Source organism: Drosophila mauritiana, chromosome 2L (assembly GCF_004382145.1).
Source record: "Drosophila mauritiana strain mau12 chromosome 2L, ASM438214v1, whole genome shotgun sequence".
NCBI lineage: Eukaryota > Metazoa > Arthropoda > Insecta > Diptera > Drosophilidae > Drosophila > Drosophila mauritiana.
In genome coordinates, this window is record NC_046667.1 from 19,014,748 (window position 1) to 19,042,140 (window position 27,393).

The 27,393-nt window shown below is 48.7% G+C and overlaps 9 protein-coding genes across 15 annotated transcripts; 5 read left to right on the forward strand and 4 right to left on the reverse strand.

Annotated features, from left to right (window-relative positions):
• Nucleotides 1-1,432: 1,432 nt before the first annotated feature.
• Nucleotides 1,433-3,180, reverse strand: LOC117148805 (nucleoside diphosphate-linked moiety X motif 19). Its single transcript, XM_033316426.1, has 6 exons — nt 2,998-3,180; nt 2,700-2,944; nt 2,375-2,632; nt 2,178-2,259; nt 1,913-2,120; nt 1,433-1,852 (listed from the first exon to the last, which is right to left on the reverse strand). The coding sequence occupies exons 1-6, from the start codon at nt 3,085-3,087 to the stop codon at nt 1,650-1,652; spliced, it is 1,086 nt and encodes a 361-aa protein (XP_033172317.1). The 5' UTR covers nt 3,088-3,180; the 3' UTR covers nt 1,433-1,649.
• A 235-nt stretch (nt 3,181-3,415) lies between these two features.
• LOC117141975 lies at nt 3,416-5,003 on the forward strand. The gene is made up of 2 exons (XM_033305778.1): nt 3,416-4,385; nt 4,445-5,003. The coding sequence occupies exons 1-2, from the start codon at nt 3,461-3,463 to the stop codon at nt 4,882-4,884; spliced, it is 1,365 nt and encodes a 454-aa protein (XP_033161669.1). The 5' UTR covers nt 3,416-3,460; the 3' UTR covers nt 4,885-5,003.
• Nucleotides 5,004-6,015: 1,012 nt separating this feature from the next.
• On the forward strand, nt 6,016-7,199 carry LOC117136782. The gene is made up of 2 exons (XM_033297876.1): nt 6,016-6,893; nt 6,951-7,199. Exons 1-2 carry the CDS (start codon nt 6,040-6,042, stop codon nt 7,045-7,047), a joined length of 951 nt encoding a protein of 316 aa, XP_033153767.1. The 5' UTR covers nt 6,016-6,039; the 3' UTR covers nt 7,048-7,199.
• On the reverse strand, nt 7,191-8,603 carry LOC117136696 (nucleoside diphosphate-linked moiety X motif 19). Its single transcript, XM_033297754.1, has 4 exons — nt 8,478-8,603; nt 8,201-8,415; nt 7,796-8,138; nt 7,191-7,722 (listed from the first exon to the last, which is right to left on the reverse strand). The coding sequence occupies exons 1-4, from the start codon at nt 8,568-8,570 to the stop codon at nt 7,318-7,320; spliced, it is 1,056 nt and encodes a 351-aa protein (XP_033153645.1). The 5' UTR covers nt 8,571-8,603; the 3' UTR covers nt 7,191-7,317.
• Nucleotides 8,604-8,937: 334 nt separating this feature from the next.
• Nucleotides 8,938-10,159, forward strand: LOC117136613 (nucleoside diphosphate-linked moiety X motif 19). The gene is made up of 2 exons (XM_033297632.1): nt 8,938-9,096; nt 9,158-10,159. The coding sequence occupies exons 1-2, from the start codon at nt 9,007-9,009 to the stop codon at nt 10,151-10,153; spliced, it is 1,086 nt and encodes a 361-aa protein (XP_033153523.1). The 5' UTR covers nt 8,938-9,006; the 3' UTR covers nt 10,154-10,159.
• On the reverse strand, nt 10,148-11,489 carry LOC117136530 (cytoplasmic tRNA 2-thiolation protein 2). The gene has a single exon (XM_033297515.1). The coding sequence runs from the start codon at nt 11,415-11,417 to the stop codon at nt 10,200-10,202; it is 1,218 nt and encodes a 405-aa protein (XP_033153406.1). The 5' UTR covers nt 11,418-11,489; the 3' UTR covers nt 10,148-10,199.
• A 260-nt stretch (nt 11,490-11,749) lies between these two features.
• LOC117136383 (zinc finger protein swm) lies at nt 11,750-16,271 on the forward strand. 2 transcript variants are annotated; one of them, XM_033297317.1, is made up of 6 exons: nt 11,750-11,884; nt 12,177-12,468; nt 12,543-13,008; nt 13,067-15,376; nt 15,442-15,570; nt 15,635-16,271. In XM_033297317.1, exons 2-6 carry the CDS (start codon nt 12,410-12,412, stop codon nt 15,857-15,859), a joined length of 3,189 nt encoding a protein of 1,062 aa, XP_033153208.1. In that variant the 5' UTR covers nt 11,750-11,884; nt 12,177-12,409; the 3' UTR covers nt 15,860-16,271. The 2 variants fall into 2 exon arrangements, with proteins under 2 accessions (XP_033153208.1, XP_033153290.1); XM_033297399.1 differs by having other exon boundaries at nt 13,070-15,376.
• A 370-nt stretch (nt 16,272-16,641) lies between these two features.
• LOC117135265 (DNA topoisomerase 3-alpha) lies at nt 16,642-20,940 on the forward strand. 3 transcript variants are annotated; one of them, XM_033295423.1, is made up of 5 exons: nt 16,642-16,859; nt 16,926-17,559; nt 17,619-18,080; nt 18,139-20,303; nt 20,664-20,940. In XM_033295423.1, exons 1-5 carry the CDS (start codon nt 16,704-16,706, stop codon nt 20,820-20,822), a joined length of 3,576 nt encoding a protein of 1,191 aa, XP_033151314.1. In that variant the 5' UTR covers nt 16,642-16,703; the 3' UTR covers nt 20,823-20,940. The 3 variants fall into 3 exon arrangements, with proteins under 3 accessions (XP_033151314.1, XP_033151313.1, XP_033151312.1); XM_033295422.1 differs by having other exon boundaries at nt 16,643-16,859; nt 18,139-20,505; nt 20,641-20,940; XM_033295421.1 differs by having other exon boundaries at nt 16,643-16,859; nt 18,139-20,940.
• A 35-nt stretch (nt 20,941-20,975) lies between these two features.
• LOC117135267 (rho guanine nucleotide exchange factor 18) lies at nt 20,976-27,324 on the reverse strand. 4 transcript variants are annotated; one of them, XM_033295428.1, is made up of 3 exons: nt 26,995-27,324; nt 26,070-26,843; nt 20,976-25,008 (listed from the first exon to the last, which is right to left on the reverse strand). In XM_033295428.1, the coding sequence occupies exons 2-3, from the start codon at nt 26,764-26,766 to the stop codon at nt 21,776-21,778; spliced, it is 3,930 nt and encodes a 1,309-aa protein (XP_033151319.1). In that variant the 5' UTR covers nt 26,767-26,843; nt 26,995-27,324; the 3' UTR covers nt 20,976-21,775. The 4 variants fall into 4 exon arrangements, with proteins under 4 accessions (XP_033151319.1, XP_033151318.1, XP_033151316.1 ...); XM_033295427.1 differs by having other exon boundaries at nt 26,930-27,324; XM_033295425.1 differs by having other exon boundaries at nt 26,070-26,839; nt 26,904-27,324.
• Between the last annotated feature and the right edge of the window lie 69 nt (nt 27,325-27,393).

Below are 27,393 nucleotides of genomic sequence, written 5' to 3' on the forward strand. Positions count from 1 at the left end.
GAAGTTGTCAATTACTTGCGAATCGATCTGGCCAAGCTCTGTTTTGGCATTCATGTCACCGCCAGGTGAGCAGGACCTCCTCGAAAAATCGCCCTAATTGGCGGCTTCTAGAGCAGATGGGAATGGGAGATGGCCGGGATGGTACGTGATATGCATTTGCACCTTCTAGGCAATTAATAAGCCAATTCCACCAAATCGGCGGCCACGTAAATCAGCATTATGTCGGCCCAATGAAAATGAGCTCTAAATTCAATTACTGGTCTTGTCTTCTTCGCTTTCCCAAGTCGCTTTCCATTCCCGCATAAATCAGGAGTTCTGGGCCGCCTGCTCCTGAGATGCCAAATTACCCGGGTCCCGAGATGTCTTAGTAGCTGCTAAGCGGCTTTGGCGCTCATAACTCACCCGGACACCTTGTCACATTATGCATTTAAATTTAATGTGTAATTTATGGGCGGCTTTGTCGACCTTCCCGCCAGCGATGTCTGTTAATTAGAAAATCGGTTTGGAACCGTGTTTCCAGGGGCCCAATTTGGCAAGGAAAGCAGAAAAGTGGAACTACATACAATAATATACAAAAGAATATCCATGAAGTGGCTTCAAATTGCCTTTCAACCAAGATACTAACAATTAAACTCGACACTTTCTTACATAAATGGTTATTTAAACAACAAAAGCTTAACATACCTTGCTTAACAATATTAATTTTCCCATTCCTGGAGAACTATTTTCAGCAACAATGATATCCCAATTCCCAATGCGTGGGAGTAATCTTCGCTATGCCAGGATACGTGGGGGTACTCATTAATTACACTCCATAATGGTTACTTCCGCTGGGCCACATAATAGCATAATTAATCGATATTAAATGAACAGCAGCAGGACAATAAACGCCGGAAGCCAGCCACAAAAGGTTAAATTAAACGAAGTAATTGTTACACAGCCTCAGTCGTTGAAACTCGACCCCCTCTGGCAGTTTGTGAGGTCCTGAGGAGGGTTGTCCTGCCTGGGTCCTTTACAATGCATAATAAACAGTCGAGCGGGCACGGAGCAAACAAAAGTGGGGAACGAAGCTCGTTGAGATTTTGATTTTTAAACGGCACGTCGGGGGGTGGATGTGCCGGCTGGCTGGTTGGGATTCAGAAGACAAGGCTGTAAAGCGCACAAAGTCACACGGCAGGTGGCGATGAACATGGGAAGAGTGGGTGGGTGTCTCGGCACACAAAGTGATTTAAATGCATTTCTAATGGGATGAAATTATATACTGTCTGAGCCACCACAAGCTCTCTTCAACTCCATTCTCATTCCTACTCCGATTTGCGGTTTTCAAGGGGCGGACATAAATATGCATGAATTTGCGCTTTTGATGTGCCAGCCATAAAGAGCGGATACCCGAAAGGGGACCACCTTCATCTTAAGCTAAGTGCCTACTAACTTTAACTTAAACTGTACATTTTTTAATTAAAGTTTGTCCCATAAAATAATAATTAATGCTCCTCGGAGCCGTCGTCGTGATAATTTGATGGCCAGCTAAAGCCGCTTAAAATAATTTCAAAACACCAATTTGTGACTGCCCCATTTCATGGGTCACATTTAGCATCTTATCAGAGCTTAGCAGCTGGGGTCACCACCCGTCCAGCTACGGAATGTGATTACAGCTTCTGGCGCTCCGCCTGAAATTTCAGCGGTTTCAAGTGTCCATTCGGCGGTGGAATATTTAACTCCAAGTTTCGAACAGCAGGACCATAGGTATAGCGATGCAGATGCTTTGAACGAGCCCTAAACTCGTCTTCTGATCCAGGAAAACTGATTATTTCGTGAACCAAGTGAGGTTCGGGAACATAGAAGTCATCGCCTAAGGTAAACGATTATTTTAAATGATTTGGATATTACAATGAATATTCCTTTAACATACCAGGTAAGACGAAAACCATAGAGCCCTGGCAGTTATAGCCAACCGGCAAGAACATGGTCGTTCCCAATCCGCTGCGCTTGGTGGCAAACTCTAACAGGGATTGATACGCCTTAATTCCCATCAACCGGGACAATTCGTAGACCTGTGGTGGCATGAACCAAACATTGCCCAAGTCAGCCAGTCGCAGAAGTTCAACGGGTGTCAGCCACTATATGAATTCATTATTTTATTATTGTGAAAATGGGGTTCAAAGGTTAGGCCTTACCAATGTTTCCTTGACCTCGGAAGGTTCTTCCAGCAGTTCGGGCTGCTTGTCCACAAAAGCCATGAAGAAAGCGGTTTCATGCCTACAAAATGCAATAACAACTATATTAGGAACAAGAACTTTACCAGACTTTCTTTAGATTACTATGCAAATAAATACAGCTTTTAATTAAGATCACTTTATGACCCCATACGCACCCTTTGCGTATGAATCCCGGACTCGCCCACGCAGACCACTCATGCAGGGCCCACAAATCTGGAACTACATTTAGCTCGCGACAGAGGGTTAGAAACTCAGCCGGCTTGTTGTGCACCCTTCGCTGCCACGACTCCAGGTCTGGGACATCCTGAGCGCAAGTTGCCGCACCAAAATCCAGTTGACTCCGACTCCGACAAAGCAGCAGACCCACCTCTTCAAAGCATTCCCTCACGGCGGTTAGTCGCAGCGTAATCTCCCTAAAAAGACAAAGGTCATAGATTAAACTCCCAATGTGACAGAGCTTAACGCAACCTTCGGACTCACCGAGCCCAAATGTGGGAGCGCTTAAAGAACCGATCGTAGCAGCCACTGCCCTGGGGCGCCAGAATGGCAGGACGATCGTCGCGGATGAGAACCAGGCGGCGTAGTGCCTCTTGTGGAACACCAAACTCCTCGAGGTACTGCAGCCAGGCGACGCTTTCATCCGCCTCAGAGTCCAGGAGGCCACCGGGAAATACAGTCTGATTGACCGCAATCGCCGTGGCATCACTGCGTTTTAGCATAAGCACCTGAAAGGTCAGGATTATGGTTATCCACATTTGGGAACGGCCTCTTCACTTTCCTTGTAATCTTCGTTATTGCCATCATCTCTGGACACCAGGATCACACTGGCCGAGGTGCGCCACTTGGTAGGAGATGCAGCTTGGCTCATGTCTGCCTTTATTTGGCCAAATGATTAGCAAAACTGTGCAATTCTGCCCACAAAGAACACGAAATCAAAAGGTTGTTTTGTTCCCTCCAATCAGCTGATTGGTCGATAGGCACGATAACGACTCCTGTACAAAAGAAAAAAAAGATCGATAGCCGCCTAATCAAAGCGCTGAATATTTGAAGTTTGAATTCGTGCGAAATTCAAACTTTACCTTTCTGGCCAGATTACCATGCAGAAGCGACCAAGAAGAACAAAAAACCCAAATAGATTAGTTCCATTCCACACGTGTTCGCAAACATATTTAAGCTCTGCCCTTGGACAACAAAAGACACTTGCAATTGGTGTTTCCAGTCGAAAGCAACTTGCAGTTGAAATGAAAGTACTGATCACGTTCTTCTTTCTGGGCGCCTGCCTCTGTGGCATCCAAGCGGAGGAGAGTATCGCTGACCTCTTGAAGGACAATGCGAAGGGCGTACAGGCAGCCAATGTGCTCCTGACCCGGATTGCCCAAGTAAGCGAGCAGACTCAGGTCGGTTTGGCGGAGCAAAAGGAGGCACTGAAGGCCCTGACGCTCGTGGAGAAGCTGCTAGCCAAGTTGACTGTCGTTCTGGAGGTTGGCTCCCATAATCTGGTGGCCACCCTTGAGAACCTCTCCAGACAGGGCGAGGAATACGGCAATCGAACGGAGACAGAGCTCCTGGAACTGGTCCGCCTGCAGGAGGGCACCAAGGAGATACTCAATGTGCTCGAGGCCAAGATGGATGCCTATCAGAGGCATGTGCTCCACAGTTCCCGCAACATTGACAACAGCATCGACGGACTGGCCAAACTTATTACTAGGACGGTGTTGCCACAATTGAATGGGCTGAAGTGCACCTTCGATAGCTTGGAGACGTCCCAAATCAACGTGGAGGTGGAGCTGAAGAACTTGGCCGGAGTCAAGGAGCTCAGCGAGAACTCCAACCTCAAGCTGAACGTGCTGGAGCATCAATTGAAGCAGCTGAATCGCACTCAGGAGCAGCGCCTGGACATCCTAATCGATGCAGTCAAGCATTTGCAGCCACACAGCTCCTGGAAAGTGGAGGATGTTCTCCGCGAACTGATCATCTCGCAGAAACGCATCGAACTGGGCCTGGAAGAGTGCAGCCGACAACAGCCCCATCCGCAATATGGCCATCACGACGAGTCCTATCTGCCCACCTACGGAGCTGAGGTCCCAGAGCCTCAGCATGCTCATCCCAAGCCCAAGCAAGTGGATCTGGAACCGGTGTGGAGCATCAAGGAGGAGCCCAAGCACGGTATGTTGTCCTTATTGCCACCAGGTTATGATCAGATATTTATTTCTTCCCATTCATAGGAGAGCAATCTGGAAACCACAAAGCTTCCGCCTATGCCCAGTCCCCCGAGCCAAAGAAGAACTATCAGAGCTCCAGCGCCGTGTCCTGGCGGCAGTCGGTGCCCTGGGAGTACGGCTCACCATACCAGTCCGCTCCAGTTCACCACCACCAGCCATGGAACCCAGCTCCTGCCCACGGTCCCACCTCTTTTGACAAGCCCAAGCCTTGTCCCAAGAAAGAGCACCCTACTCCGGCATCCTATGTTCCTTTGCCCCATGACCAGCCTGAGTCCTACAAGCTTCCTGTGGATTACAGTCCCAAACCCAACCACGAGCAACCCCATAAGCCCCACCACGAACCACAGTCTTACAATGAAGAAATCTACAAGCCACAGCCCACTCAGCCCGGAGAATCCTTCAGGATTTGGTATGGAGACAGTTCTCTCCCCCAAGGATACTAAAGAAAGATATAACTAGGACTACCACTGTTACCGAAACCGATACAACAAACTCTTTTTTTAACAAAGTTTTAACAAACTCTTTTTTTTTAATTCAGATTCACTACTTTGTACAATTTGTATGTTTTATAAATAAATAAAAATTCAAAAGAAATACATTTTTTATTATATTCCTAACAAGTAATTAATAAATAACTTTTAAGAAAAACTGCTATAGTTTAATGGGAATCCTATGCATCAACGTTTAGCATCGTATGCGAAAATATGCATTCATTTTCCATATACTTTTCTCAAAATCTATTAAAAATAACGGGTTTTCGCGTTGAAAAACAATCTTTAAAAAGAAATTTTCAGTGTAGGTAAATAAATTGACCTTACTGAAGTTCTTAAGTTATTATGTTAATATTGTTAGTTGTTAAGTGTTTTTGAACTGATAGAATCAATTTTTAAAAAGTTAATAACAAATGATCCAAGTTTATTTAAATTTCCAAATGGCATCTTTGCCAATGTTTGAATAGGCATTTATGAAGGATACTGCTGTCTTCGAGAAAGGAAACTTATTAAACTTTTACAAAATGACTTTAGTTCGCTATCTTGAATTTCTGGACCGTTTTAAAAATATTCTTTATAAACGACAGACAGCATGCCGAAAACATTTGTTTCCTCGTCACTACCTTCGAAGACCTATTTTCTGAATGAATTTGAACAAGAAGCAGCTGTGGCACGTTTTTCAGTGCTATTATTACTACCGTAACACACAAAAAACCGGGTCAATCTGTTCTGTTTAGAAACAAAGAAGAATTTCGAAACGTGACACTACTCGGATTTTCCCTAACTTTACCAAAATGTCGATGAACCAATAACTTTTTAGTACTACAACATGCAACATAATTCGCTTTAGTTCATTTTTTTCAACAAGATAGTGATACAACATTCGTTCGCGACTATCTTCTTAGTAGTAGGGAAATTCTCGTAAACACACTATTACAGATTGGAGCAGCATTTGCAGCTGCACCCGCTGGATTGAAGTGGGTGGTTGGGGAACTGATAGAACTTAACCCAGTCTAAGACACGTTTTGGACCTTAAGTTGGGCTACTTAAGTTGCGGCTCGGATCGACAAGAGACACACAGCAGGGAGCGGCCATCAGAGAAACACCATGAGAGTGCAACTGACTTTGCTAGCGATATGCATTTACCTATGCGCTGCTGCAGCTGAGGATCTGAACTCCATCCATGAGATACGCGGCGAGGTGGAGGAGCTGATCAAAGGTACGGAGGAGCTGAACCATGGACTGCAGAAAGTGAAGGACGTGCAGAAGGGCATTGAAGAGAAGTTCAAGCATCAGCGCGACGAGATCGAGCTCATTGCTGGATTGGAGGGTGCCATAGCCAAGCTGGAATCGAACGTTCAAAGCAGCATCCAAGCCACGACCTCCGGAGTGGGAAATTTGACAGCCATCGTTAACGCAATCCAGGGTCAGAATGAAAACTCTATTAGGAATCTCACTAAAGTGGAGCTAGAGATCAGGGGAGCCCTGGGCCAAGTGGCTGCCAATCAGAACAAATACGAGCAGAACCTAAATGAGGTGGCCTCATCCGTCAACTCGCATCTGGCGGAGATTCAGCAGCTGCTATCGCAGGCCGTCATAGGGGAACTCATCGGCTTGGACAACAAGGCGAAGGTCCTCCAGGAGCAGCAGCGCAACATCGTGGGTCAAGTGGGATATCTGGGCGAACTTAAGGCTCTGGCAGATCGTGCCAATCGTAAAGTCAATCAATTGGAGTGGGGTCTGGTCATTCTGAACCGCACTCAGTCCGAGAGCCTGAACAGCATCGAGCACACTGTCCATGGAGTGCAGGTGGCAACCTCCCAGGTCGATCATAAACTTGCTGCCCTACTGAACAATCAGAAGAACATTGAAAGGTCGCTGGATGGCTGCAAGCACAAAAACCCGCCACACCAGAAGCCCCACGAGATCTGGACTCACCCGGAACACGCACCAATTTACAAGTAAGTGTGAAGGCCCTACTTCTGGATGCACACTAAAACCACTCTTTTCATTTTAAGGCCAAAACCAGAGGGCAATCAAGGATACGAGAGCGGCTATGCCTCCCAAGAAGAGGCTGAATACCTATACAAACTCTGGTATGGAAAGGGCCAGTAGCATTAACACGACAACTTAAGATAGATGTCGTATGCCATATACAAAAATTCCTATATCAAATCCCTACATGTCGATTCTATCGACTAGCTCATATAATTGTATACTAAACCATTCTCTAACACAATGTAATAAACCAGAGTAAATAAACGAAATCGAACTTTATAAATTGTACATTGTTAAAAAGTGCTATGTCCAACATTAAAAATTACCTGTTGGATACCTTATAAACCTAGATAAATGCACCTGACATCGAGCAAACTGGCTCTACCTCTACAATTTTGTTGGATCCAATGGATGAACCTGACCATCATCCCGCTCAAAGTTAATTATCAGCTGCGACTGATGCTGGTTCCAGTGCTCCGATCGATGTAATTTAGCATTCGCCTTCGCACGGAATTCCTCGATTGACAAATCGATCTCGATTTTTTCGTTACTTGCATCCGGATCGGCGGGATAAGCATCATCTCCTGGCAAGAGATGCACTACTCCATTTTTACACTTGTGCACTACAGGATGAATCAGCTGAATGCCTTTGACCTCACGCTCTGCTGCAAATTGACGCAGGTTATCTAAGGAGGAGAACTTTAGGCAGCGCGAAAGTTCATAGAATTGCGGAGGGGGCAGCCAGAGTTCTTTCCTAAGGCTCGCTTGAAGGTAATCCAATGGGGAGCGCCACTACAATAATATTAATGATAGTTCATGGGTTTCCAATATCGCTCTTGTTCCGCATAATAACCACCCCACCTACCGCACAATCCTTGACCTCATTAGGTTCGATGTGAACACTGGGTTCCTGTTCCAGGGCAGTCATAAAGAAGGCCGTCTCGAAGCGCTTTTTAAACGTGGACGGCGTGCGCCAGACGGACCACTCGTGAAGTGACCAAACATCTGGGAGCACATCCAGATGCTTGCAGAGCTCCAGGAACCGGCTGGCATTGTTGTGGACGCTGTGCTGCCAGTGGGCGCGGTCAAACTGGTCATAGAACGCTCCATAACCGCTAGTGGAGGTCAATGATTTGCTATCCCTGCACAGCAGGATGCCCAACTCCTCGAAGGTTTCTCGTATGGCAGTGAGCCGCAGGGCTAGGGATCTGTTAGGTGCGAAAAGAAAGTTACATGACCAATTTCCTAAAAAGCTATTTTAGTTGCATACGGATCGAGCGATTCCTTATCTGCCTTTGTGTGGAAAATATCCGGACGTGGTCCCTTCACGTGGCCCAAGTTCTGCAGCTTAGCTGCACTGATCTCGTTTCGCTGAAAGTGTTCCAACCAGGCAGGCGAACTGTCCGAGGCATCGCAAACTCCGCCAGGAAACACCGATGACTCCGGCATGAAAGTGGACTTCTGCGTTCGTGTAAGGAGGAGGGCCTTGTCGAACAATAGATTACGTAAGCATGGCGAAGTTAAGTTAACGTTAAGCTGTAACTCACATTGTAATCACACGACGTGGCCTTTTCAACTTGGTTCTTAGCCAGAAGGATTAAACTTGAGGAGGAGCGAATTTTGGGCAAAAGCTTCGACATGTTTAAGCTACACAGCGATATCGATAGAGTGGGTGTTAATATCGATTGCTCACCAGCTGATTTTGTTTACACTTTCGAAATACCCACCACCTGTTGAAGGCAGATGGTGGGTAGTTTATAACTAAAAAAATCTTCTGAAATTTATTTAAGTAAAATATTTTATTGAGAAAAGAAAATGTTAAGGGAAAAAGCCAGTAAGCCAATAAAATATATGTAGGTTTATTGATTAATGTGAGCACTTAATTAAATTACACATTCTATCACTGAAGTCAATATAGGATTTTAATTGATTCCCTTACCTAATGTTGGAGGTATCACAGGGTCGAGTCTATTGACTAATGCATTAAAGCATTAACAAAAACAAGCATTTATTGCTTTGAGACTTAAGATCAAAGGTTTGAAAAAGTGAATTTGGGAATTAAATGGACTATTGACTATGATGACTACTAAAACTGGAACTTATAGACCTTCGGCTAGCCTTATGGTAGCCGCCAAAGAGGATTCTTTAGAGGACTACGACTACAGAGTAAGTTAAGTATAAGATTATAGACTCTTAACGGTTGCTGACTGCTTGTCTTTTATTAAAGTTATTGTTGATCAAACGAACTGAAGGAACTTCCTATGCATTGAACCATTGCGTCTTTCCTGGCGGCGTATTCGATCCCATAGAGGATCAATCTGCGAAATGGATTACTTTTTTCAAATCCCTTGGGGTGACCGATGAACAATTAAAAATGTGTAATCACAGTCAGGATTCTCCAAGGCCGGAGTTTCTATCCGGTGGTGACCATTTTTCAAGGGACATTGCACTGCGACTGACTGCGCTCAGGGAAACCTTTGAAGAGGTGGGAATCTTGATTTGCACAGAACAGTGTGACATACAAAACTGGGATTCTAAATCAGATCATCCTAGAACCTTGCTTTTCGAGCCAAGCGAACGTTCCGAATGGCAATATCGGGTTCACAATGATGCCTCACAGTTCCTGGAACTCTTTCGGCACCATAAAGTCATTCCCAATATCTGGTCTCTTCAAGAATGGTCCATTTGGAGGACAGCAGCCACTGCCAATCGGAGCTATGACACTGTTTATTATATCACCATGTTGGATGAGCACACCAGGAATATAAAGCTGCTTCTGGAACCGCACGAGGTGGCTTCGGCCCACTGGATGAGTCCGACCGAGGCTTGGTCGAGCTCCCAGAAAGGAATTATTTGGCTCCCGTTCATGCTGCTCTATGACATCGCTCGTCTGATGAACTTCTATAACTTTCAGGAGCTTCTCAACTTCTCCCGCCAAAGGAGCTGCAATGGAAGCACATTGGTGCAGCCCGTCTACTATCGCTGCGATGACTGCATGTTTGGAGTTCTTCCTGGTGATGAGCTCTATCCCAAAGAGCCAGGCGCTTGTACACAAACAATTGTCTTGTCGGGATCGGTGGACGACCTTCATCGAAAGGCCAAGCAATACAATCGCTATATCGTCTACGACTTCCACAAGGTCGTACTGGCTTCCAATGTACCGCCTGGCGATGGACATCTGCCACTGCAGCCTCTCGTCAATAACAAGATAGCCAAGTTGTAGTAAAAGAATATAGTTTTAATAGAAAAAATATATATTTCCTCTTGCCCTACAACAAGTTACCACTATCCAACTCGGCCTGTATGGCGCGGCATGCGTGGCACAAACCATCCTTGTTCTCTAGTCTCTTCTTGGCCAAGCCCTCGAGATCATGTCCGCTTTTGTACAGGCTTACGCCGGCCTCTGAAACAGATCTGGAGTACTCAATAGCCAGCAGAGTGTCGGATAGTTCGGAGTCCAGCGTAGATCGGCAGTGAACACAAGAGGACTGCTCTGGATTGGAATTGGCAGCTATTTTGTCGCCAGTTCGGAACACTGTGGATACTGTGGAGGCATAGTTTTGCTGAAGATTGGCCACAAAGGCTGATGTAAGGTTCTGTAAGCTGGCAGTCTGTCCATGCTCCCTCCCAAAACATGAGCCTTTTTGGAACAGTGGCTTTAGTCGCTGTGCATGTATGTAAAATTGAATCTCCTGCTCATTTAGGTCCTTGAGAGGTCGCAGCAGCTTAACATCTCCAGACAGCCGATCGTCGAGGAGAGCCACATCCAAGGCGGCACTACCGCCACGACCTAGCGCTATTGCAGTAAGCAGCTGGGTGGCTAAGTCAACACTTATATTAGATTCGAAGACGTGTGTAGATCGCAGACACTGAGCCACGGAGCAGATCAGGTTCTTGCGCTGTTGCTGGAGGTAATCCTGGCGCGCTGTCAGACTTCGCAGTTTCTGAAGCTTGTGGATAAGCTCGTTGTTTGCGTTGAGAGAAGGACTATAATCCTTGATCCGCTGCATGGAGCTGGGCAAGGCACCCAGTTCAATCACATAGAAATCGAACGGTGCGTATTGTGTTGATAAGTTCTGCAGAGCTTCCAAGAGCACAGGATCGCGCCCTTGCACTTGCTGCTCCTCCACGTAGACCACACGTGCATTGCAATGAAGTCTTTTGAAAGTGTTCTGTGTTTGTGCGAAGTGTAACATGTCGAGCAACACGAGCGACTCCGCGGATCCGTCCAAGACAAGGAGCACCTCGGCGTTTCTGGGCAGGATCTTGGCTGCTCCCAGAGCAGCGCGAAACTTGTGCCTCGCATACGCTAGAAAGCATTCTCGGCACTCCGCAGTACGGAAGTTGAGTTTGTAGAGCTCGCCGGAGTTTACATCGCATTTGCTGCAATTCCCTGGACTGAGGACGATTCCTAATGGTAGGGATTCAACCACCATGGCGTGGGCGGCGCCATCGTCTCCAAAATCATCTTCACCAATGCTGCACATGGCAATAACTTTCGTCTAATCCACAACAAAAAGAATTTCGCAGATAAACGAAATGACCAGGGATGAATACGTTGTGAAATGAATTGAGACAAAATAGCGGAATTCTAGCCAAATGTGTTATCTATACTTGGTGTCAAAATTAGACGGTAAGCTGACGCTTTCTTATCGAATAAATACAAAATAATTAAAAAAATGTTCCCTAACAGCAGCGGAAACATTTAACTGATTTATATTTTAAATTCATATATTCTCTTAAGCTAAGGTATGGTCGATAGCAGTCAACACTGTTGCGAGGGAATTCCGCTATCGAAGGCTATCGATATACCTGGCAATATATCGACTACGCAGCCTAGACTCGTCAAAAGCAACCTTGCAACAGGAAAAGTGCAGTGAAAAATACAAAAATAGCTGTTCAAACCACAATTTGTTGTACAAATCTTATTAATAAGTTATATTTAAGCCTTGAGGTATGTGTCTTTGGAGTTTTGGTTGAAAAATGGGTTCGAAAAGACCAAGAAATTTGGGCGCAAAAAACTGGGTGCTGCTAATACGTATGTATGTGAGTGCTGTGTGCCTGTGTGTTTGTACGCGCTGTGTGGCTGTGTGTGTGCGTCGTGCTCGTACGCAAGCAAAAAGTATCGGGTAGCAAAATCGAGAAACTTTCTTATTGACGATAGCAGAGGGGGAAGAAGAAGCAATTGACAGAAGGAAGGAAAAAGTTCGTCAAAAAGTGAAATAAACGCCGAAATTCCATTTCAGAGATTAAAAGCAGAAGCAACGACGGTAACAGGAAGTAAGAAGTTCGCCCAAATCGCAGCAGCACAGTCGCCAGAGCGACAGAGGTCATATTAAAAATAATTTTTCGGGCGTGTGTGCCCCCCGAGCACGATTAACCCCCCACCCAGATTAGCGCAGACCAACGCAAGAAGCCCCCAACCAAAAAACAAAAACAACAGCAGCAGCAGCAAGCAGTAGGAACAACCCGCCTTAGCATGATTCTGGAGAATTCGGACAAGCTCAAGGATTGGCTGAGCGTGGTCCTGGAGCCACTGTAAGTTCTTGCAAGCCGCTCTTTCAACGCTATCCCTGGAACTAACCCTCTCACATATGCCACCCCATTTACAGCTGCGATGCGGACTCCTCGGCCTTGGCGCGCTATGTCATCGCGCTGCTCAAGAAGGACAAATCGGATAAAGACCTTAAGCGGATCATGATCGAGCAGCTCGATGTTTTCCTGTCCGAGGAGACGACGCGTTTCGTGGAACGCCTCTTCAATGCCATTGCCAGCGAGGAATACCTGACGGTCCCTGCTGCCCCTCTAATAACGGCCTCCAGTGCATCCACCGCTGAGCTAACACTTGACCAGGATCTGGCCCTGGTCATTGATGGGCCCCAGGACGACATCGAAGCGGTTTTGATTGCCGATTCCCCTCCACCGCCTCCTAAAGATAATGTGATAAAACCCGATAGCAATCAGGTCAAGTTAGAGCAGGCCAGTCAAGATGCCAGGGAAGCCGAGGCCCTAGCCTTTATCAGCCAGGAAGCCGGCACTGCCATGCACGCCCCTACAGATGCCAAGCCAGCCTTTGATGTGAGTTTTAGTGATCCCTTCCCGTTAGCTGTTTTGTTTATATATCTAATTTATCCAGCAGCACAAAACCAAAGACTCCCACAATCAACAGTCCGCCTCCAACTACCAACACCATCATGTGCGCAGTGCCAGCCCACCGGGCAGAAGCAGCGGCGTCAGCGGAAGTGGAGGAGGTGGTCCCGGCGGAGCAGGTCTTGCGGCGGGTTATGCTGACAAGGAAAACCAGCCGCGTGACAGTCGACGACGACGTGCTTCCCTACGATCCCGTTCCCGCTCCCGATCGCGTTCGAACGAGCGCGCTTTTCGGCGGTCCAGGTCACGCGACCGACGGGTGAACGAACGCGAGAAAACTCAACGCCAATTCCGTAACAAATCTCCACCAGGCTCGCAGACCGACAATCGCCATCATGGTCGGCGCAACTTTGATCGCCGGCGCATCGGTGGTAACGCGGATGATCGTCCTCGATTTGGCAACAAGAGCCGGCGCTCTCACAGTCGCTCAATGTCGCCGGAACGAAACGCACGGCGCAACCAGAACTCCCCGGACCGAGTACAAGCAGCCCAAGCTAACCAAATTCCCGCTCCAGTGGCGCCGCCAGCGCCCGTTGAGCATCCGGCTTCCCATCCTCGTCAGCGCTGCCGGGACTTTGACGAGAAGGGCTATTGTGTCAGGGGTGAAACATGTCCTTGGGACCACGGCGTCAATCCGGTAGTGTTCGAGGGCATCAACAACTCGGACCTCATGATGTCAATGCGCGAGTACAATCCGGATGCGCCAGAAATATGGGCGAGGAGCGGAGTTCCGCCACCAGGAGCTGGTCAGGGACCAGTGCCTCCACCAACGCAACCAGGACAGACCACCATTAACCCCTTCAGCGGTAATGTGCGACCAAGCACGCTGATGAGCGGCTCTGGGCCCAATCCGATGGGCGTTCCCAATCCCGCTGACTACGCGCGCAATCCGGGCGCTCCGCCGCAGGCGGCCATGATGCCATTCCCTTTCAATCCCACTGCGGTGACCACTCCGTTGCAGCGGCAGCTGATACCTATTCCCGTGGTTGACGGCGCTCCCACGGGAGGCGTTGCTGAGGTTGGTAAGCGACGTTTCGAACTGGAGGATACAGTGGCCATTGCCGATGTGCCAACGAAGCGAAAGGTGCCGATCAACAGTCGTCTTGGCCCGCGCGTCAATCCCAACATGCAGCAGCATAACAGTTCGCTGGAGCTGAGGAAGGTACCGCGCGGACTAAACACCATCGCTCATTTGAACAACCACTTTGCTAAGTTCGGCAAGATCGTTAACATTCAGGTTTCGTACGAAGGCGATCCAGAGGCAGCTATCGTGACTTTCTCCACACATGCTGAAGCAAATGTGGCCTACAGGAGCACGGAGGCGGTGCTGAACAACCGATTTATTAAGGTCTTCTGGCACAACGACAGCAGCGTAGCGGATGTGGGACAGATGAACCAGATGGGCGGTGGTGGAGGAGGCGGTGGACGGAAGAACGCCAGCCAGTACCATCTGCATAACGTTCCGGCAGTGCCAACACCCAATGCGGATGGTGCGAAGATCAGCAATGCTAATCCTTTAACTGAGGCGGGAGCTGGTAATATTGGCACCGCTGCCACGGAACAGGCCAACACAGCGGCTCCGGCATCAATGCGTCTCAAGCTAAATACAACGACAGCTGGCGGCTCAGCTGGAGGAGCAGCTGGTGCGGGAGCACCGGGATCAGGTCGTCCCTTGAACCCTGCTGCCAATGCCGCTAGCATACGCAAGAAGCAGGAGGAGCAGCAGAAAGCAGTTCACCAACTGGCTAACGGGTTGCGCAAACGCAAACAAGAATTGCTCCAGAGCTATATGAAGCAGATGAAGACTGCTCTGGAACTGGTGGAGAGAATGGACCAGCAGGATTCTCAGAGGGCCCCTACTCTGCAGACAATAAAGGTGCTGCAGATGACAATCGACAAACTTCGAAAGGAAATCAAGGCCGACCAGGATCAGTTGCAAGCGCAAATACAGCAACAACAGCAGCAGCAACAGCCGCCCGTCAAGAAGACCAAGGAGCAGCAGAAGAAGGAATTGCTCGACATGGAGCTAGAGCTAATCGCCCAGCAACAGGAGGGCAACGACACTACAGCCATACAGAAACGATTGGAGGAGTTACAACGCAATCTAGGTGTTGGCTCAGCTGCGAATAACAAGTCTACCCACTATGCAGCTGCTTCCGGCGCACCCGGTGGCGGTGCAGGACGCAAGCGTCCGAATCTGCCGGAGGGACCCACTCGCGTCGATAGGCGACCAAAGGCCATTGTGGTCACTGGCTTTGCGGCCGAAGAGGCAGACTTTGTCCTGGGTCACTTTAAGGTAAGCCCAATGCCGAGTTCTCAAAATGAGATTGTTTGAGATGTATTTTTCGTGTCTTTTCACAGAACTTCGGCGAGATTTCTAAGCATGATGTAGACCGTGAGATTCCACAGTTAATACTCTCATACGCAACCCGTCTCAACGCCGAACAGGCTGTGCTCCGGGGCAAAATGTACAAAGACAAGCGCCTGCAGGTGAGTGAATGGCAAAGACTGCTGTGCGAATACGGCAGTAAATTAACTTTTTGTGCAACCATAGATCTCGTGGGCTCCCGTGGTGACACCCGCTCCAGCTCCAATGGCCGCCCCTGTTGAGAAGTCCACTGCACCCGGTGCCATGCCTGTTAGCCTAGAGAACCCCAAACAATTAATCCAGTCCGTCAGTGAGAGCGAGAGTCTGTTAGGCAGCGGCACGCTGCCGGAGCTGCGCCTGGAAGATGAGGAGGAGGATGAGGAGTCCGAGGATCGCTCCTGGCGTCGTTGATGCATCGCCCTGCGCTGCTGAGGCGCCCGGGAAAGTTCCGTGGGGCTCACAAGTGTTAGGAAACCCTTAACATGTATTTGTTGTTATTCTATATCTAACTGCTGAGTGTGTGGCAGTGCTGAGAATGAACGAGCACTTTGCACACTTCAATTAAACGCTCTAAATATTACTAATATTTTACTGAACATAAGTTATGAATCGCCTAAAAATACGAATGAGTTTAGCTAAACCTAAGTCCGAAATAACAACACTGAAACTACAACTTCAACAGCGAAATGCAACCAAACTCCAAGGCTCGATGCGAAAAAGCGCGAGACAAAACATTGGTTAAAGATCGTGAACTACCTTTGTATTTACACATTTTTCACTCTATCCTTTTCTTATATACAAATATATATACGCGGATATATAATTGTTAAGATTTTATGTTGAGTTAAAACGATAAAACACTAAAAGAACAAAAAAATTGCAAAGAAAAAATCCCCAAAAACAAGCGCAATGAAAGTCAAAAAAAGAAAAAAATCGTAGCAACGTGAATGCAAAACAGCAAGTTATATAGAGAGATATAATAAATAAAATAGTTTCGTATTTCAGGAGAAACAATGTCTATTTTTGGTTAAAGGGTGGCAATAATACCGACAGATCAAAAATGTTATTTGATTGGTGGTGTTATTTCTAAATTCCATTTTTTCAAAAGGCGCGCCACTTTTCATCGGTGTTACCAGCTAGATTGGCAGCTGTGCTGCCAAGAAATCGATGACGGGATAAGAACTTCGATAAATTCATCGATATTCTTCCTCTTCATATGGCGCGATTGGTTTTACTTTACTGCGAATTTATTTGAATGAAAGCTGTCTTAACATGTTTTCGCCCCGTCTTCGCCTCACACAGAAGATACTGCGCTAATCCAGGCCAGGCAATGAAGTACCTGAACGTGGCGGAGAAGAACGACGCCGCCAAAACTATTGCCGGCCTGCTGTCTAAAGGCGCAGCACACAGGGTATGCAATTCAATATGGTGCGAATTGTAGGATGTAAACACAACTTATTTTTTTTCCTGCCCACAGCGCGAAGGCTACTCGGTGTACAACAAGGTCTTCGATTTCGAGGCCCTTGTGCGCGGAAAGAATGCCAAAATGGTTATGACCTCCGTATCCGGCCACATGATGCAGCTGGCATTCCAGGTGTCGTACAAAAATTGGAGAACAGTGGATCCGCGCTCTTTATTCGACGCGCCGGTGAAGAAGGGCGTTAGCGCGGACTATGAGCCCATCAAAAGGACCTTGGAGCGCGAGGTCCGTGGCTGTCAGGGATTGATTATCTGGACGGATTGCGATCGCGAGGGCGAGAACATTGGCTACGAGATTATTGATGTGTGTCGCGCTATCAAACCGAATATTCCGGTTTATCGTGCCACTTTCTCGGAGATTACCACGGTGGCGGTGCGTCGGGCTCTGCAGCAATTGGGGCAGCCGGACAAAAGGCAGAGCGATGCCGTGGATGTGCGCACGGAACTGGACTTGCGAACTGGTGCCGCCATCACCCGGTTTCAGACAATGCGCCTACAACGTTTATTCCCCGAAAAGATAGCTGATAAGCTCATCTCTTATGGAAGCTGCCAAATTCCCACTTTGGGATTCGTCGCCGAACGGTATAAGGAGATTGAGGCCTTTGTATCCGAGCCGTTTTGGAAGATTAAGGGTAGGAGGACAATACTGCATTAGTACTGCATTAGAAAGCTATAAATATTGTATTTCTAGTTCTGCACACAATTGATGACTTGACGGTGGAGTTTAATTGGGCCCGAAACCGACTCTTCGATAAGGAAGCTTGTGAAAACTATCTGCTTCTCTGCCTGGCCGAACCGGATCCTAGAGCGCTCGTGGAGAGCGTCACCGTTAAGCCCAAACACAAATGGCGACCCACTCCGTTGGATACCGTGGAAATGGAGAAGCTTGGCTCGAGGAAACTCAAGCTATCTGCCAAGGAGACGATGACCATTGCCGAAAAACTGTATACCAAGGGTTTCATCAGCTATCCCCGTACGGAAACCAACCAGTTCTCCAAGGAGTTTGCTCTGGCACCACTAGTTGAGATGCAAACTGGTCACCGCGACTGGGGAGCATTTGCCCAGCGGGTGATTGAGTGGGGACCGAATCCTCGAAACGGTAACAAGTCGGATCAGGCGCATCCTCCCATTCATCCTACCAAGCTGGCAGAAAGTAAGGGAATCTTTATTTAAATCTGATGCCGAACATAACATACCCCTTTCTACTAAAGACCTGCAGGGAAACGAGGCGCGAGTGTACGAACTGGTCGTCCGGCACTTTCTCGCCTGCGTCAGCAAAGATGCAGTCGGCTCCGAAACCCTTGTCCACATCGACATTGCCGGTGAGAAGTTCACTGCTAATGGTCTTGTTATTCACGAACGAAACTACCTGGATGTTTATGTTTATGACAAGTGGAGTGCGAAGCAGATCCATCACTATGAAAACGGACAGCGCTTTGAGCCCACGGAAGTGTCGCTCCACGAAGGTGCCACCACTGCCCCACCCCTGCTGACCGAAGCGGATTTGATTGCACTGATGGAAAAACATGGGATTGGTACAGATGCCACCCACGCTGAGCACATAAACACGATCAAGGAACGCGGCTACATCGGGGTGCTGGACAAGGGCTTTTTGGTACCTGGAGTTATAGGAATGGGACTGTATGAGGGATACGATGCCATGGAGCTAGCCCTGGCCAAGCCACAACTTCGTGCTGAGTTTGAATTGGATTTAAAACTAATTTGTCAAGGGCAGAAAGATCCCAAGGTGGTCCTGACCGAACAGATCGCCAAGTACAAGCAGTCCTATCAGCAAATTACCGATAAGATTACCGCCATGGACGCCAAGATATCTGCTCGCATCAATGAGACACCAGCTGCCAATTCTGCAGGTCAGGGAGGAGCCGATGGAAGTGGTCCAAGTCAAGGCATCATCCAATCAATCTTCCAGTGCCCTAAGTGCAATGAGGCTCCTCTGGCGCTGAAGCCCAAGAAGAACCAGCAGGGCTGGTACATTGGCTGCAATAACTTTCCTGACTGCAAAAACGCAGTCTGGCTTCCGACGGAGTGCAAGGACGCATCCGTGCTGGACGAGTGTTGTCCCACCTGTGGCGATGGATACCGAATGCTCAAGTTCCGCCTGAGCACGCCTTACTATCGCGGGGTATTCAGTACTCCCAGCGGTTGGTACAAAACCTGTTTGCCCTGCGATAATCTCTTTCGCACCACGTTCAACATTAATTTGGACGCGGTTAAGAAAGTGGGAGGCATTGTGGGTGAAGTGCGTGGTGGAGGAGGGGGTCCTGGCTCAGGACCCGGAGGCGGTCCAGGCTCAGGACCCGGAGGCGGTCCAGGCTCAGGACCCGGAGGCGGTGGCTCTGGCAGAGGAGGCGGCTCTGGAGGATGGAACAGCGGACCTGGAGGCGGTGGCTCTGGCGGAGGAGGTGGCTCTGGAGGATGGGGCAGTGGAACTGGAGGCGGTGGCTCTGGTGGACGGGGCAGCGGAACTGGAGGCGGTGGCTTGGGAGGAGGAAGGGGCAAGAAACCTAGCGGCGAATCTAAAAAACCACCTACTAAAAAGCCTCCCAGCGAACCCAAACCGAAAAAGACTAAAGAGCCGAAAGCGGCAGCCAACAAAAATTCAAGCAGCAAATCGTCTAGCAGCATACGCAGCTACTTTACAAGTGCGGCGCCTACGAATTCCGCCAGTAATGGACTAGATGAGTTTTTCGATAGTAACGATGGCTTTGAGGACGCCATGTTGGCTGCTGCCGAATCCGTCGAATCGAGTAGCCAACCCAAAACCATTAGTATGGTTCCCCTGGATGACGACATAGCCGCCGCTTTTGCAGCGGATGATGATGCTGAATTTGAGGCGTTGGTAAACGGCGGAACCCTGCCCACCGACTCCAATGTGGACCAGCAGCTAGACAAAAGTCTCTCGGAATGGGTAAAGGAGCAGGACAAAGCGGACGAGATGCCAATGCTTTGGGGAACTCGTGAGCGAGCGTCGTTCGGTACTGCTGCTCCCACTCCTCCCCCGAAACCGGCAGCTAAACGACCGAGATGGGACAGTGTCGAATGGGATTCCACACCACCCTCTTCGGTTCCGGAATCCAAAACAGTGCTGTGTACCGGATGTCAGCAGCCAGCTCGCCAGAACACTGTTCGTAGGAATGTACCCAACCTAGGCAGGCAGTTCTACAAGTGTCCCAAACCGGATGAGTGCAACTTCTTTCAGTGGGCTGATGAGCCGTCGTCGTCGGCCAAAAGCAAGAATTACACCGGCAGTGCACCCCAAAGTACAACATCCTGGGGCTCGAATCGAGTGGCTACACTGCCAAGCATTCAGCAGAGCAACTCACAGCGTGGCAAATCATCTATGCGATCAAACTCCAGCAGTACTGTCACCATTACTCAAACGAAAACCAAACAGCAGGAGAGGAATACCGCGACTTCAGGGGACGGAGAGGAGGTGATGTGCAACTGTGGGCAAATGGCTAGCAAGCTGACGGTCCGAAGAGAGGGACCAAACCAGGGTCGACCCTTCTATACCTGTCCCACGCGGGAAAAGTCGTGCGGTTTCTTCAAATGGGGAGATGAGGACCATTTGATGTGCAACTGTGGGCAAATGGCTAGCCAGCTGACTGTCCGAAGAGACGGACCAAACCAGGGTAGACCCTTCTATGCCTGTCCAACGCGAGAAAAGTCGTGCGGTTTCTTCAAATGGGGAGATGAGGACCAAAACCAAGGTGCTAGCAGCACCTCTTGGGGCTCGGCTAATCGAAATCCCCCTGGACGCAGTCAGCCCACGGCTTCTACGTCCGATGGTCCCAAAACACGACGCTGTGGTCTCTGTCGCAAGGAGGGACACACAAGGAACAAGTGTCCTCGCAAGGATGAGTTTGATATGTAGTCGAGCGACGTGGGTATAACCACACAACGGATGTGGGAAGATGTATTTGTATGTACATTGTATAAAGCGAAAATAAAAAGTAGTTTTTATAAAATAAAACCTACTATTAACTATGGAATGTTAACGAATTTCATAATTGAAAACACTTGCTTCTAGATTTTATAAATATTAAACATTTATTGGAGCGAGCTTCATTTATTGCGCAGATTAGAGGGTTTAGGACCAGTTCTGAGTCTCCTCTCAACACATAAACACTTATAGCGAGGATTGGAAAGGTAAAGTTGGAGTTATTTAAACTTATATACAAAGTTCATAACGTCGGTAGGGAGCACATCAAAAATCAAATATGCTCGTAAACGGGCTTAGAGATAATAAAGTTGGGCAATCTCGATGGAATGTCATTTCTTGTGGTTACATATATTTATATATAAACATATACTCTCCTAATCCTAATTTGGATAACGCTTAACGCCTTTACATTGCATTTTCGTTTTGGGTATGTAATAAATATTGAATAGGTTTATTTATTGGAAGAAGTAAAATTCGAAAACACTCACACTTACTGTAATTATTCTTTTGTCCGAAGTAAAATTGGTTTAAAAAATATATAAATAATGGTAATAAATAATTGGTTAACTAAATTACTAAACAGTTTGAGATTCATTGGATTGATAGCGAGTCCGTAGGAAATACCATTAAGTACAGTACGTTTGCTTAAATTAAAGATAACATTTGCGATGCTGAGCCTAAAATGGGCAGTACGATATAGGGATTGTAGATTTTCGAATGGTATAGGTACAGTTCAACAGGTATGGAAGTACATTTCCAGTGCCCCTCATTGCCCAAGATCAGGCCGAAAGGTTATGTCTTCAAGAAGGTTTTTATATCGATCGGAATGATACTGGTTTCAAATGATTCAACATTTAGATTTCGACTTCGGGCGTGAATTGGCGTCAGAAGTAGATCTCCTCTTCCTCGGGCTTGGCTCGAGGAGCTGTGCCAGTGGCCACAGCGATTCCTGCCGTTCTTGCAATTCCTGTCCGGCTGCTCGTCGGAGTGCGAGTGTAGTGGGCCACCGATTCCGCTCGAGCTACGGGGGTTTGGGTGGGAGTTGCGGTAGTCGTTGCCTGCTGGATGATCGCCGGCGAGCTTCCTGTTCGCGAGTGCTGCGGCACCATTCCCGTCGTGGGCGTCGTTGTACAGTTCGAGGGCGTGGCTGTCCTCCGGTCAGCCAACTTTAGCGGGAACATCTGCTGCACACTGCCGGCGGAGATGTAGGGTGTCGGTGATGCGCTATTAAAGCTGGCGGACTTGTCCACGCGGGTGCTGGAAGTGCCGCTGGACGAGAGCGAGGAGAGCTTCATGGGCAGCTTTTGCTTGACCAGAGTGGCGTTGACTTTGGTTGCATTGTTGGCGCTGATCAAATTAACAGGCGGAGTTTTGCAGCTGGAGGAGCCACTCAGCCATTTCTCCTTGCGTCGATCGAAGGTTCCGCCCACACTGGGCGTGTTGCTGCCCGTCCCACTTCCACTTAATCCATTGTCTGCCTCGTGGCTGTCATCTAACAGCGCAGCAGGTGGATGATGATTGTTGCTCACCGGAGGCAGGGGAGTGCTGGGCGACAGCAACAGACCCTGGCTGGAGAGGAGCTCCATCTTCTTGTACAGCTGTTCACGCTGCTGGCGCACATCCTCCTGCTCGGCTTTAATCTGCTTCTGCAACTGCAGCTGTTGTGCCCGCATCTCGGCGAGTTCCTCCTGTTGCTGCTTCAGCTGACGCTGCCAGGCGGTCTTCTCCTCCTGCTGCTTGTCCTGCAGGTTGCGCAGCTCCTCCAACTGATCCTTGTGCGTGTAGGCACTCGAGCGCGGACTCTCCCTGTAAAGGGCCAGCTGAAGTTGCAGGTTGTTAATGGTGGTCATCTGCTGGGAGATGACGCACAGCAGAGTCTGCAGATGGTGCGTCACCTGTAGCACCGCATAGTTGTTCTCTAGAGGCTGTTCCGTCACCGAGCTGGACCCGCTCTTTGGTTCTCGCTTCTCTTCCAATTCCTGAAGGCGGGGGGTGAGCACTAGCTTGGAGGCTAGCTTGCCGCGCTTTTCGTCGAAGCCAGCAAAGGTTTCCGCCCGCTTTGGCAGAGTGGGCGAAGCGTACTGCTCACTCTGTTTTTCGCCGACGCTACTTAGAGTCCTGGGCACCGGCTGACCCGTGGCCGCCGAGTAGATCGTGGAAGCCAACTGGCTGATGTCCTGCACCGTGTTGAGCACTCTGCGCCACAGCTCCGCCGTGTCACAGTCGGCACTAACGAGATCCTTGTATGAGCCGAAGGCCGCCAGGAAGTTGGCTGCACTGCAATTGGAATTGGTGCCGGCCACATCTCCAAAGGGCTGCTGCTCCTTGAGCAAGTTGAATTGAAGCATCAGTTTCTCCTCCAGCAGCAGCGCCTGTTCAATGTCCTTTTGTCGCATCTTCTCGATGGTCTCCCTTTTGTTCACTCCGATTCGCAGCTTCTCCTCCGCCGTGAGATCTTCCGCCTCGATTATGTCCGTTGCGGGACAGTCAAGCACAGCCTGACGGATGGTCTGAATCCAAGTGTTTTTATCCTTTGGTGTCTGCACTTTCAACTCGTACATTTCTGGGAAATCCGGATTGGAACTGATAATATATATTCCCCGGGACTCGGTGCCCGCCTTTTCGCGGATAAGCAATTTCTGGAGAGGAACCACTCCAGCCTTGTGCTCCGGCGTGAAGAAGGAGTACTTGTTGTGACCGGAGTTCTCGCTAAGAAAGCACAGGCAGTCGGTGAGCACCACAACCAGGACAAGCTGCGTCTTAGCCCTGCCCTGCATGAGAGTGGCCAATCCATCGAATTTCAGACGACGTCGCGACTCCACACCAAGCTCAGTTTTTCGGAAGGGCTTGTTTTTGTAGATTGCAAAGGATTTGGCATCCACGCGACCATAGATTTCCAGCTGTCGTTCGCGCAGCTCCTTCTCCGCCACACACGCATCTACATCGACCAGAAGAGATTTGACCAGGTTGAGGGCATGCTGAAGCTTGTCTGTCTCCAGCTTGTTATCCCTGGCGCTCTTCAGCAGCGGCTCGATGAGCAACGGGTATTTGGTGAGGCGTTGGGTCACAAACAAGATGCATTCGGGGATGCCCTTCTTCTTAAGCAACGGATTCTGTAGACAGTGCTTGTACCACTCGGCGAAGCTTGGCTCTGTCAGACAGAGCTTAAACTGGTCCAGGGCGCTGCGATGATTGGCGCAGAACTCTCCGTAGGCCAGCCGCAGGCATTGCGCCTGCTCCAGCGAGAAGAAATCGAGCAATATGTCCGCGATGCTTTCCACCATGTGCTGCTCGCGTTGCTTTAGCCGCAACTGGCGCAGGAAGCAGGTGTGCAGATCGGTGAGCTGTTGCAGGCGTGGAAACATGCTGTTTAGGTTGAGTGATGGAAAGTGCCGCTCCAGACTCTCAACGAACACCTTCTGCATGACGATCAGTGTCTGGCAGTGGTGCTTCTCGGTCATAATGAACTCATAGATATGTTCCTGCCGCTTGATCTGCAGTTCCTTCAGCGTCTTGAGTAACTCCCTAGGCACATTGGGTGTCCAGGAGTCGTGCTCCTTAAGAACGATGCCTAGAACGGGATCGGCCCCCAAATCCTGTGCTTCGATCGGCGCTTCATTGAGAAACTGCAAATCTGAACGTATCAGAGGCTGATCCTCTGGGTTGCTAAAGGTGCTTGCATCCGGCCCGTCGTAGTAATCCTGGCCACCGCCCATTTTCTTCACCTTGCACTCAAGGTGATGCTCCTTGATCTGCGCCAGTGTTATTGCAGCCCCGCAGACGTCGCACGCACTTAGCTGGCCTCCCACCAACGACTTCGTTTTCGCCTTGGGCTTCTTTTTGCGGAAGAATATAGAACCGCGTTTGGGTCGCTTCTCTACGGTGTCGTAGACCTCGATCTTTGCATGCGCTCGCAAGAGGCTTTGATTCTCATCCTCGCTGTCCGTGAGGTGGCGCGCGATCGCCTTGATATCCTCCTTGGCGATAATTGAGCTCGTCGATATGCTTTTCTGCAGCGGTATTCGGCTGATGATCTCCGTTGCCAGGCTTCGCTTGGCTGCAATCCTCTCGAAGTCACGGGCCAGCTCCGCCTCGTTTAGCGAATGGGTCGAAATGCCTGCGAGTAGTCAGAGTTAGAGAGTCGGTCGGTTAGCAATAACTAATCGTAAGGGGTTTCTGATAGCTTTGGTCGGAGCTACCCATACCAAAACACTATATGGGCTTACAGATAAGGGGCTTTTGTGGGTAGAATTCGAAACGAAACTAACTTGGTAATAGCCCCTACTCTTTGGTTGACTGGCATATTGTTTTCAGCAATCAATTGGCAAAATTTATTGACTTAATTCACTATATCTTATCATGCTTATTTTTTCCATTTTTTTTTGTGCGAGTCCCACGGTCACACCTCCCGCCCAAACGGGCGAGGGGCACTGCCGTGTATCGTACAGAAAACTCATAGTTCTACAATGACCTACAATGATTTAAGATTAGTGAATTTGCTTGGAACATTTATGTTTAGTACGTTACCACGGCATCATATTTGAAAGCTATCGTCCAAATGGCATAATTTACCATTCACAGCGTACATAAGTACAAGCGAATGTTTTATTACTCGAAGAATACGAGATATAGAATTTTTAAAGAGGACCTGTTGCGTCCTGCCATTCAGATAACTTAAAATCCAATTTAGAAGATCAACAGATAAACCTAATAAACCAAGTTTGCTTAGAAGAGAATGATTGACAAAGCCAAATGCTTTACTAAACACAGTGTAGATGACACCTGTTTGAAGATAATTTCTGAAGCCCTGTATTACGAAGGAAGTTAGCTCCAAAAGGTTGGTGGTTGTTGATCTGAGTTTCAGAAAACCGTACTGACATGGTGATATAATTGACCTACAAAGGTGCTGCAAATTAGCAGTAATAACATTTTCAAAAACCTTTGGAATAGCCGACAATTTAGAGATTCCTCTGTATGATCCATTTCCGACTTAATGTTGTGCACATTTTTGGTTTGCATTATTTTTATCTTTCCACACCTAAACACTTTTGTCTAGATAATTAAATAATATTGGCATATTTACCTAATCTACAGTGCCAGCCAGGTATACAAAACTACTATTGCATTGCACACTTATGGCTTTGCCAACCCACCCCCGAAACCTTAGTGCATATCTACCTCCAGTGCTGTTCCTGGCCGACCTTCGTCGCTGTTCGGTGACGCGAATGGTTTCCTGCTCCTCGCTGTCCAGGCTGGATAGGCTGACGCTCTTGTTGGTGCAGTCGCCAGCGCCGCTGCCATCGTCCACGGCTGTCCAGGACTTCCGGCGGTCTGTGTGAAGAAACTGGCACTGCTGCGGTGCCGTGGACGACCACATGGCGTAGTTGGAGCCACCGGACGCGGGACCCGTGCCCGTCCCCGTAAGATCGGGCAGCGAGGTACTCAGTATAGCTGCGCTGAGCAGTCCATGATTGGCCAAGCTGCCGTCCTGCATGTGCTGGCTGGGCGAGGAGGAGTTCTTCATCTGGACGACCGTTTCGCGGATGTTCTGCAGCTGGCTCAGCGTGTCCTCGAATATGTTGTTGTACTTGGAGGCCAGGGCCGGACTGTGTGGCGTCACATTGATGGTGGGTATCATGTTGTTGTTGTTGATGCTGTTGCTGGCAGGATTAGATGCAGGTGGCGGAGCAACGGGTGCGCACGCTGGTCCAGGAACAGGTGCGTTTATTACGGGTATGCAATAGTTCTGACTTTCGATGGAGGCGCCTCGGTTGGCAGAGCCACCATTAACCAGCGCTTCCGAGGACTCGCTGCAGTTGGAGTTCAGAAAATCGGTGACCACATCATTGTCGCTGTCCTCGCCCGCGTTGTCCATAATAGGGTCTACTGAATTCTCTGCGTTTCGGGCCAATTTCCTTTGTTTAGCGACTGTTCTTTTTTACAGCTGGCTGCCTAGAAAAAGAAAGTTTCAGTATACAACGCACACACACTCAACCGCGACGGGCACCATACATGCATATATGTGTGTACATACGTACATATACACTTGTGTATGCACTTGCTTTTTGCTATTTATTGATTTTCCCGCCACCCCCGAAAACACCTTGTTGCGCGACGTAAATTGTTGCGCCTTTTTCGAAGGACGTCACTTGTCCTTGCACCAACAACAACCACAATAACAGCAGCCACACAACAGCAGTGGAAGCAACAACAGCAACAACAACGGCAGCTCAGCAGCATCAACAGCAGTGCGTGGGCGAGGGGAATGCGTGCGTTTTAAACGATAAATTCGAACGGGTGCTTCGCGTGCGGAGAAGGGAATACTGGCCGTTGCACTTAACCGAAAACTAAATGGAATCTTAAGCTAGTGAGATTTTTGCCAGCGTTTTAAAATTTAAATGCGATTCGAGCTGGGGTTGGAACTAATATCGATGCTCACCCGATACTATCGCCAGCAGTCGGGCAGTGTGACCATGGCGGCATCGCACTTTACATTTAACAG

Excerpts from the sequence above, each read along its gene's own strand:
- LOC117136530 (XM_033297515.1), bottom strand. The coding sequence starts at position 11,417 with ATGTGCAGCATTGGTGAAGATGATTTTGGAGACGATGGCGCCGCCCAC.
- LOC117136782 (XM_033297876.1), top strand. The coding sequence starts at position 6,040 with ATGAGAGTGCAACTGACTTTGCTAGCGATATGCATTTACCTATGCGCT. Across the intron at positions 6,894-6,950 it reads GAACACGCACCAATTTACAA|GCCAAAACCAGAGGGCAATC; the intron begins GTAAGTGTGAAG and ends TTTCATTTTAAG.
- LOC117141975 (XM_033305778.1), top strand. The coding sequence starts at position 3,461 with ATGAAAGTACTGATCACGTTCTTCTTTCTGGGCGCCTGCCTCTGTGGC. Across the intron at positions 4,386-4,444 it reads CAAGGAGGAGCCCAAGCACG|GAGAGCAATCTGGAAACCAC; the intron begins GTATGTTGTCCT and ends TCCCATTCATAG.
- LOC117136613 (XM_033297632.1), top strand. The coding sequence starts at position 9,007 with ATGATGACTACTAAAACTGGAACTTATAGACCTTCGGCTAGCCTTATG. Across the intron at positions 9,097-9,157 it reads TAGAGGACTACGACTACAGA|TTATTGTTGATCAAACGAAC; the intron begins GTAAGTTAAGTA and ends CTTTTATTAAAG.
- LOC117135267 (XM_033295428.1), bottom strand. The coding sequence starts at position 26,766 with ATGGACAACGCGGGCGAGGACAGCGACAATGATGTGGTCACCGATTTT. Across the intron at positions 25,009-26,069 it reads GGCCAGGAACAGCACTGGAG|GCATTTCGACCCATTCGCTA; the intron begins GTAGATATGCAC and ends GACTACTCGCAG.
- LOC117148805 (XM_033316426.1), bottom strand. The coding sequence starts at position 3,087 with ATGAGCCAAGCTGCATCTCCTACCAAGTGGCGCACCTCGGCCAGTGTG. Across the intron at positions 2,945-2,997 it reads GCAATAACGAAGATTACAAG|GTGCTTATGCTAAAACGCAG; the intron begins GAAAGTGAAGAG and ends CTGACCTTTCAG. Across the intron at positions 2,633-2,699 it reads CGCTCCCACATTTGGGCTCG|GGAGATTACGCTGCGACTAA; the intron begins GTGAGTCCGAAG and ends TTGTCTTTTTAG.
- LOC117136696 (XM_033297754.1), bottom strand. The coding sequence starts at position 8,570 with ATGTCGAAGCTTTTGCCCAAAATTCGCTCCTCCTCAAGTTTAATCCTT. Across the intron at positions 8,416-8,477 it reads CCACGTCGTGTGATTACAAT|GCCCTCCTCCTTACACGAAC; the intron begins GTGAGTTACAGC and ends TTGTTCGACAAG. Across the intron at positions 7,723-7,795 it reads ATGAGGTCAAGGATTGTGCG|TGGCGCTCCCCATTGGATTA; the intron begins GTAGGTGGGGTG and ends ATATTATTGTAG.
- LOC117136383 (XM_033297317.1), top strand. The coding sequence starts at position 12,410 with ATGATTCTGGAGAATTCGGACAAGCTCAAGGATTGGCTGAGCGTGGTC. Across the intron at positions 15,377-15,441 it reads TTGTCCTGGGTCACTTTAAG|AACTTCGGCGAGATTTCTAA; the intron begins GTAAGCCCAATG and ends GTCTTTTCACAG. Across the intron at positions 15,571-15,634 it reads ACAAAGACAAGCGCCTGCAG|ATCTCGTGGGCTCCCGTGGT; the intron begins GTGAGTGAATGG and ends GTGCAACCATAG.
- LOC117135265 (XM_033295421.1), top strand. The coding sequence starts at position 16,704 with ATGAAAGCTGTCTTAACATGTTTTCGCCCCGTCTTCGCCTCACACAGA. Across the intron at positions 16,860-16,925 it reads CTAAAGGCGCAGCACACAGG|CGCGAAGGCTACTCGGTGTA; the intron begins GTATGCAATTCA and ends TCCTGCCCACAG. Across the intron at positions 18,081-18,138 it reads TCCTACCAAGCTGGCAGAAA|ACCTGCAGGGAAACGAGGCG; the intron begins GTAAGGGAATCT and ends TTTCTACTAAAG.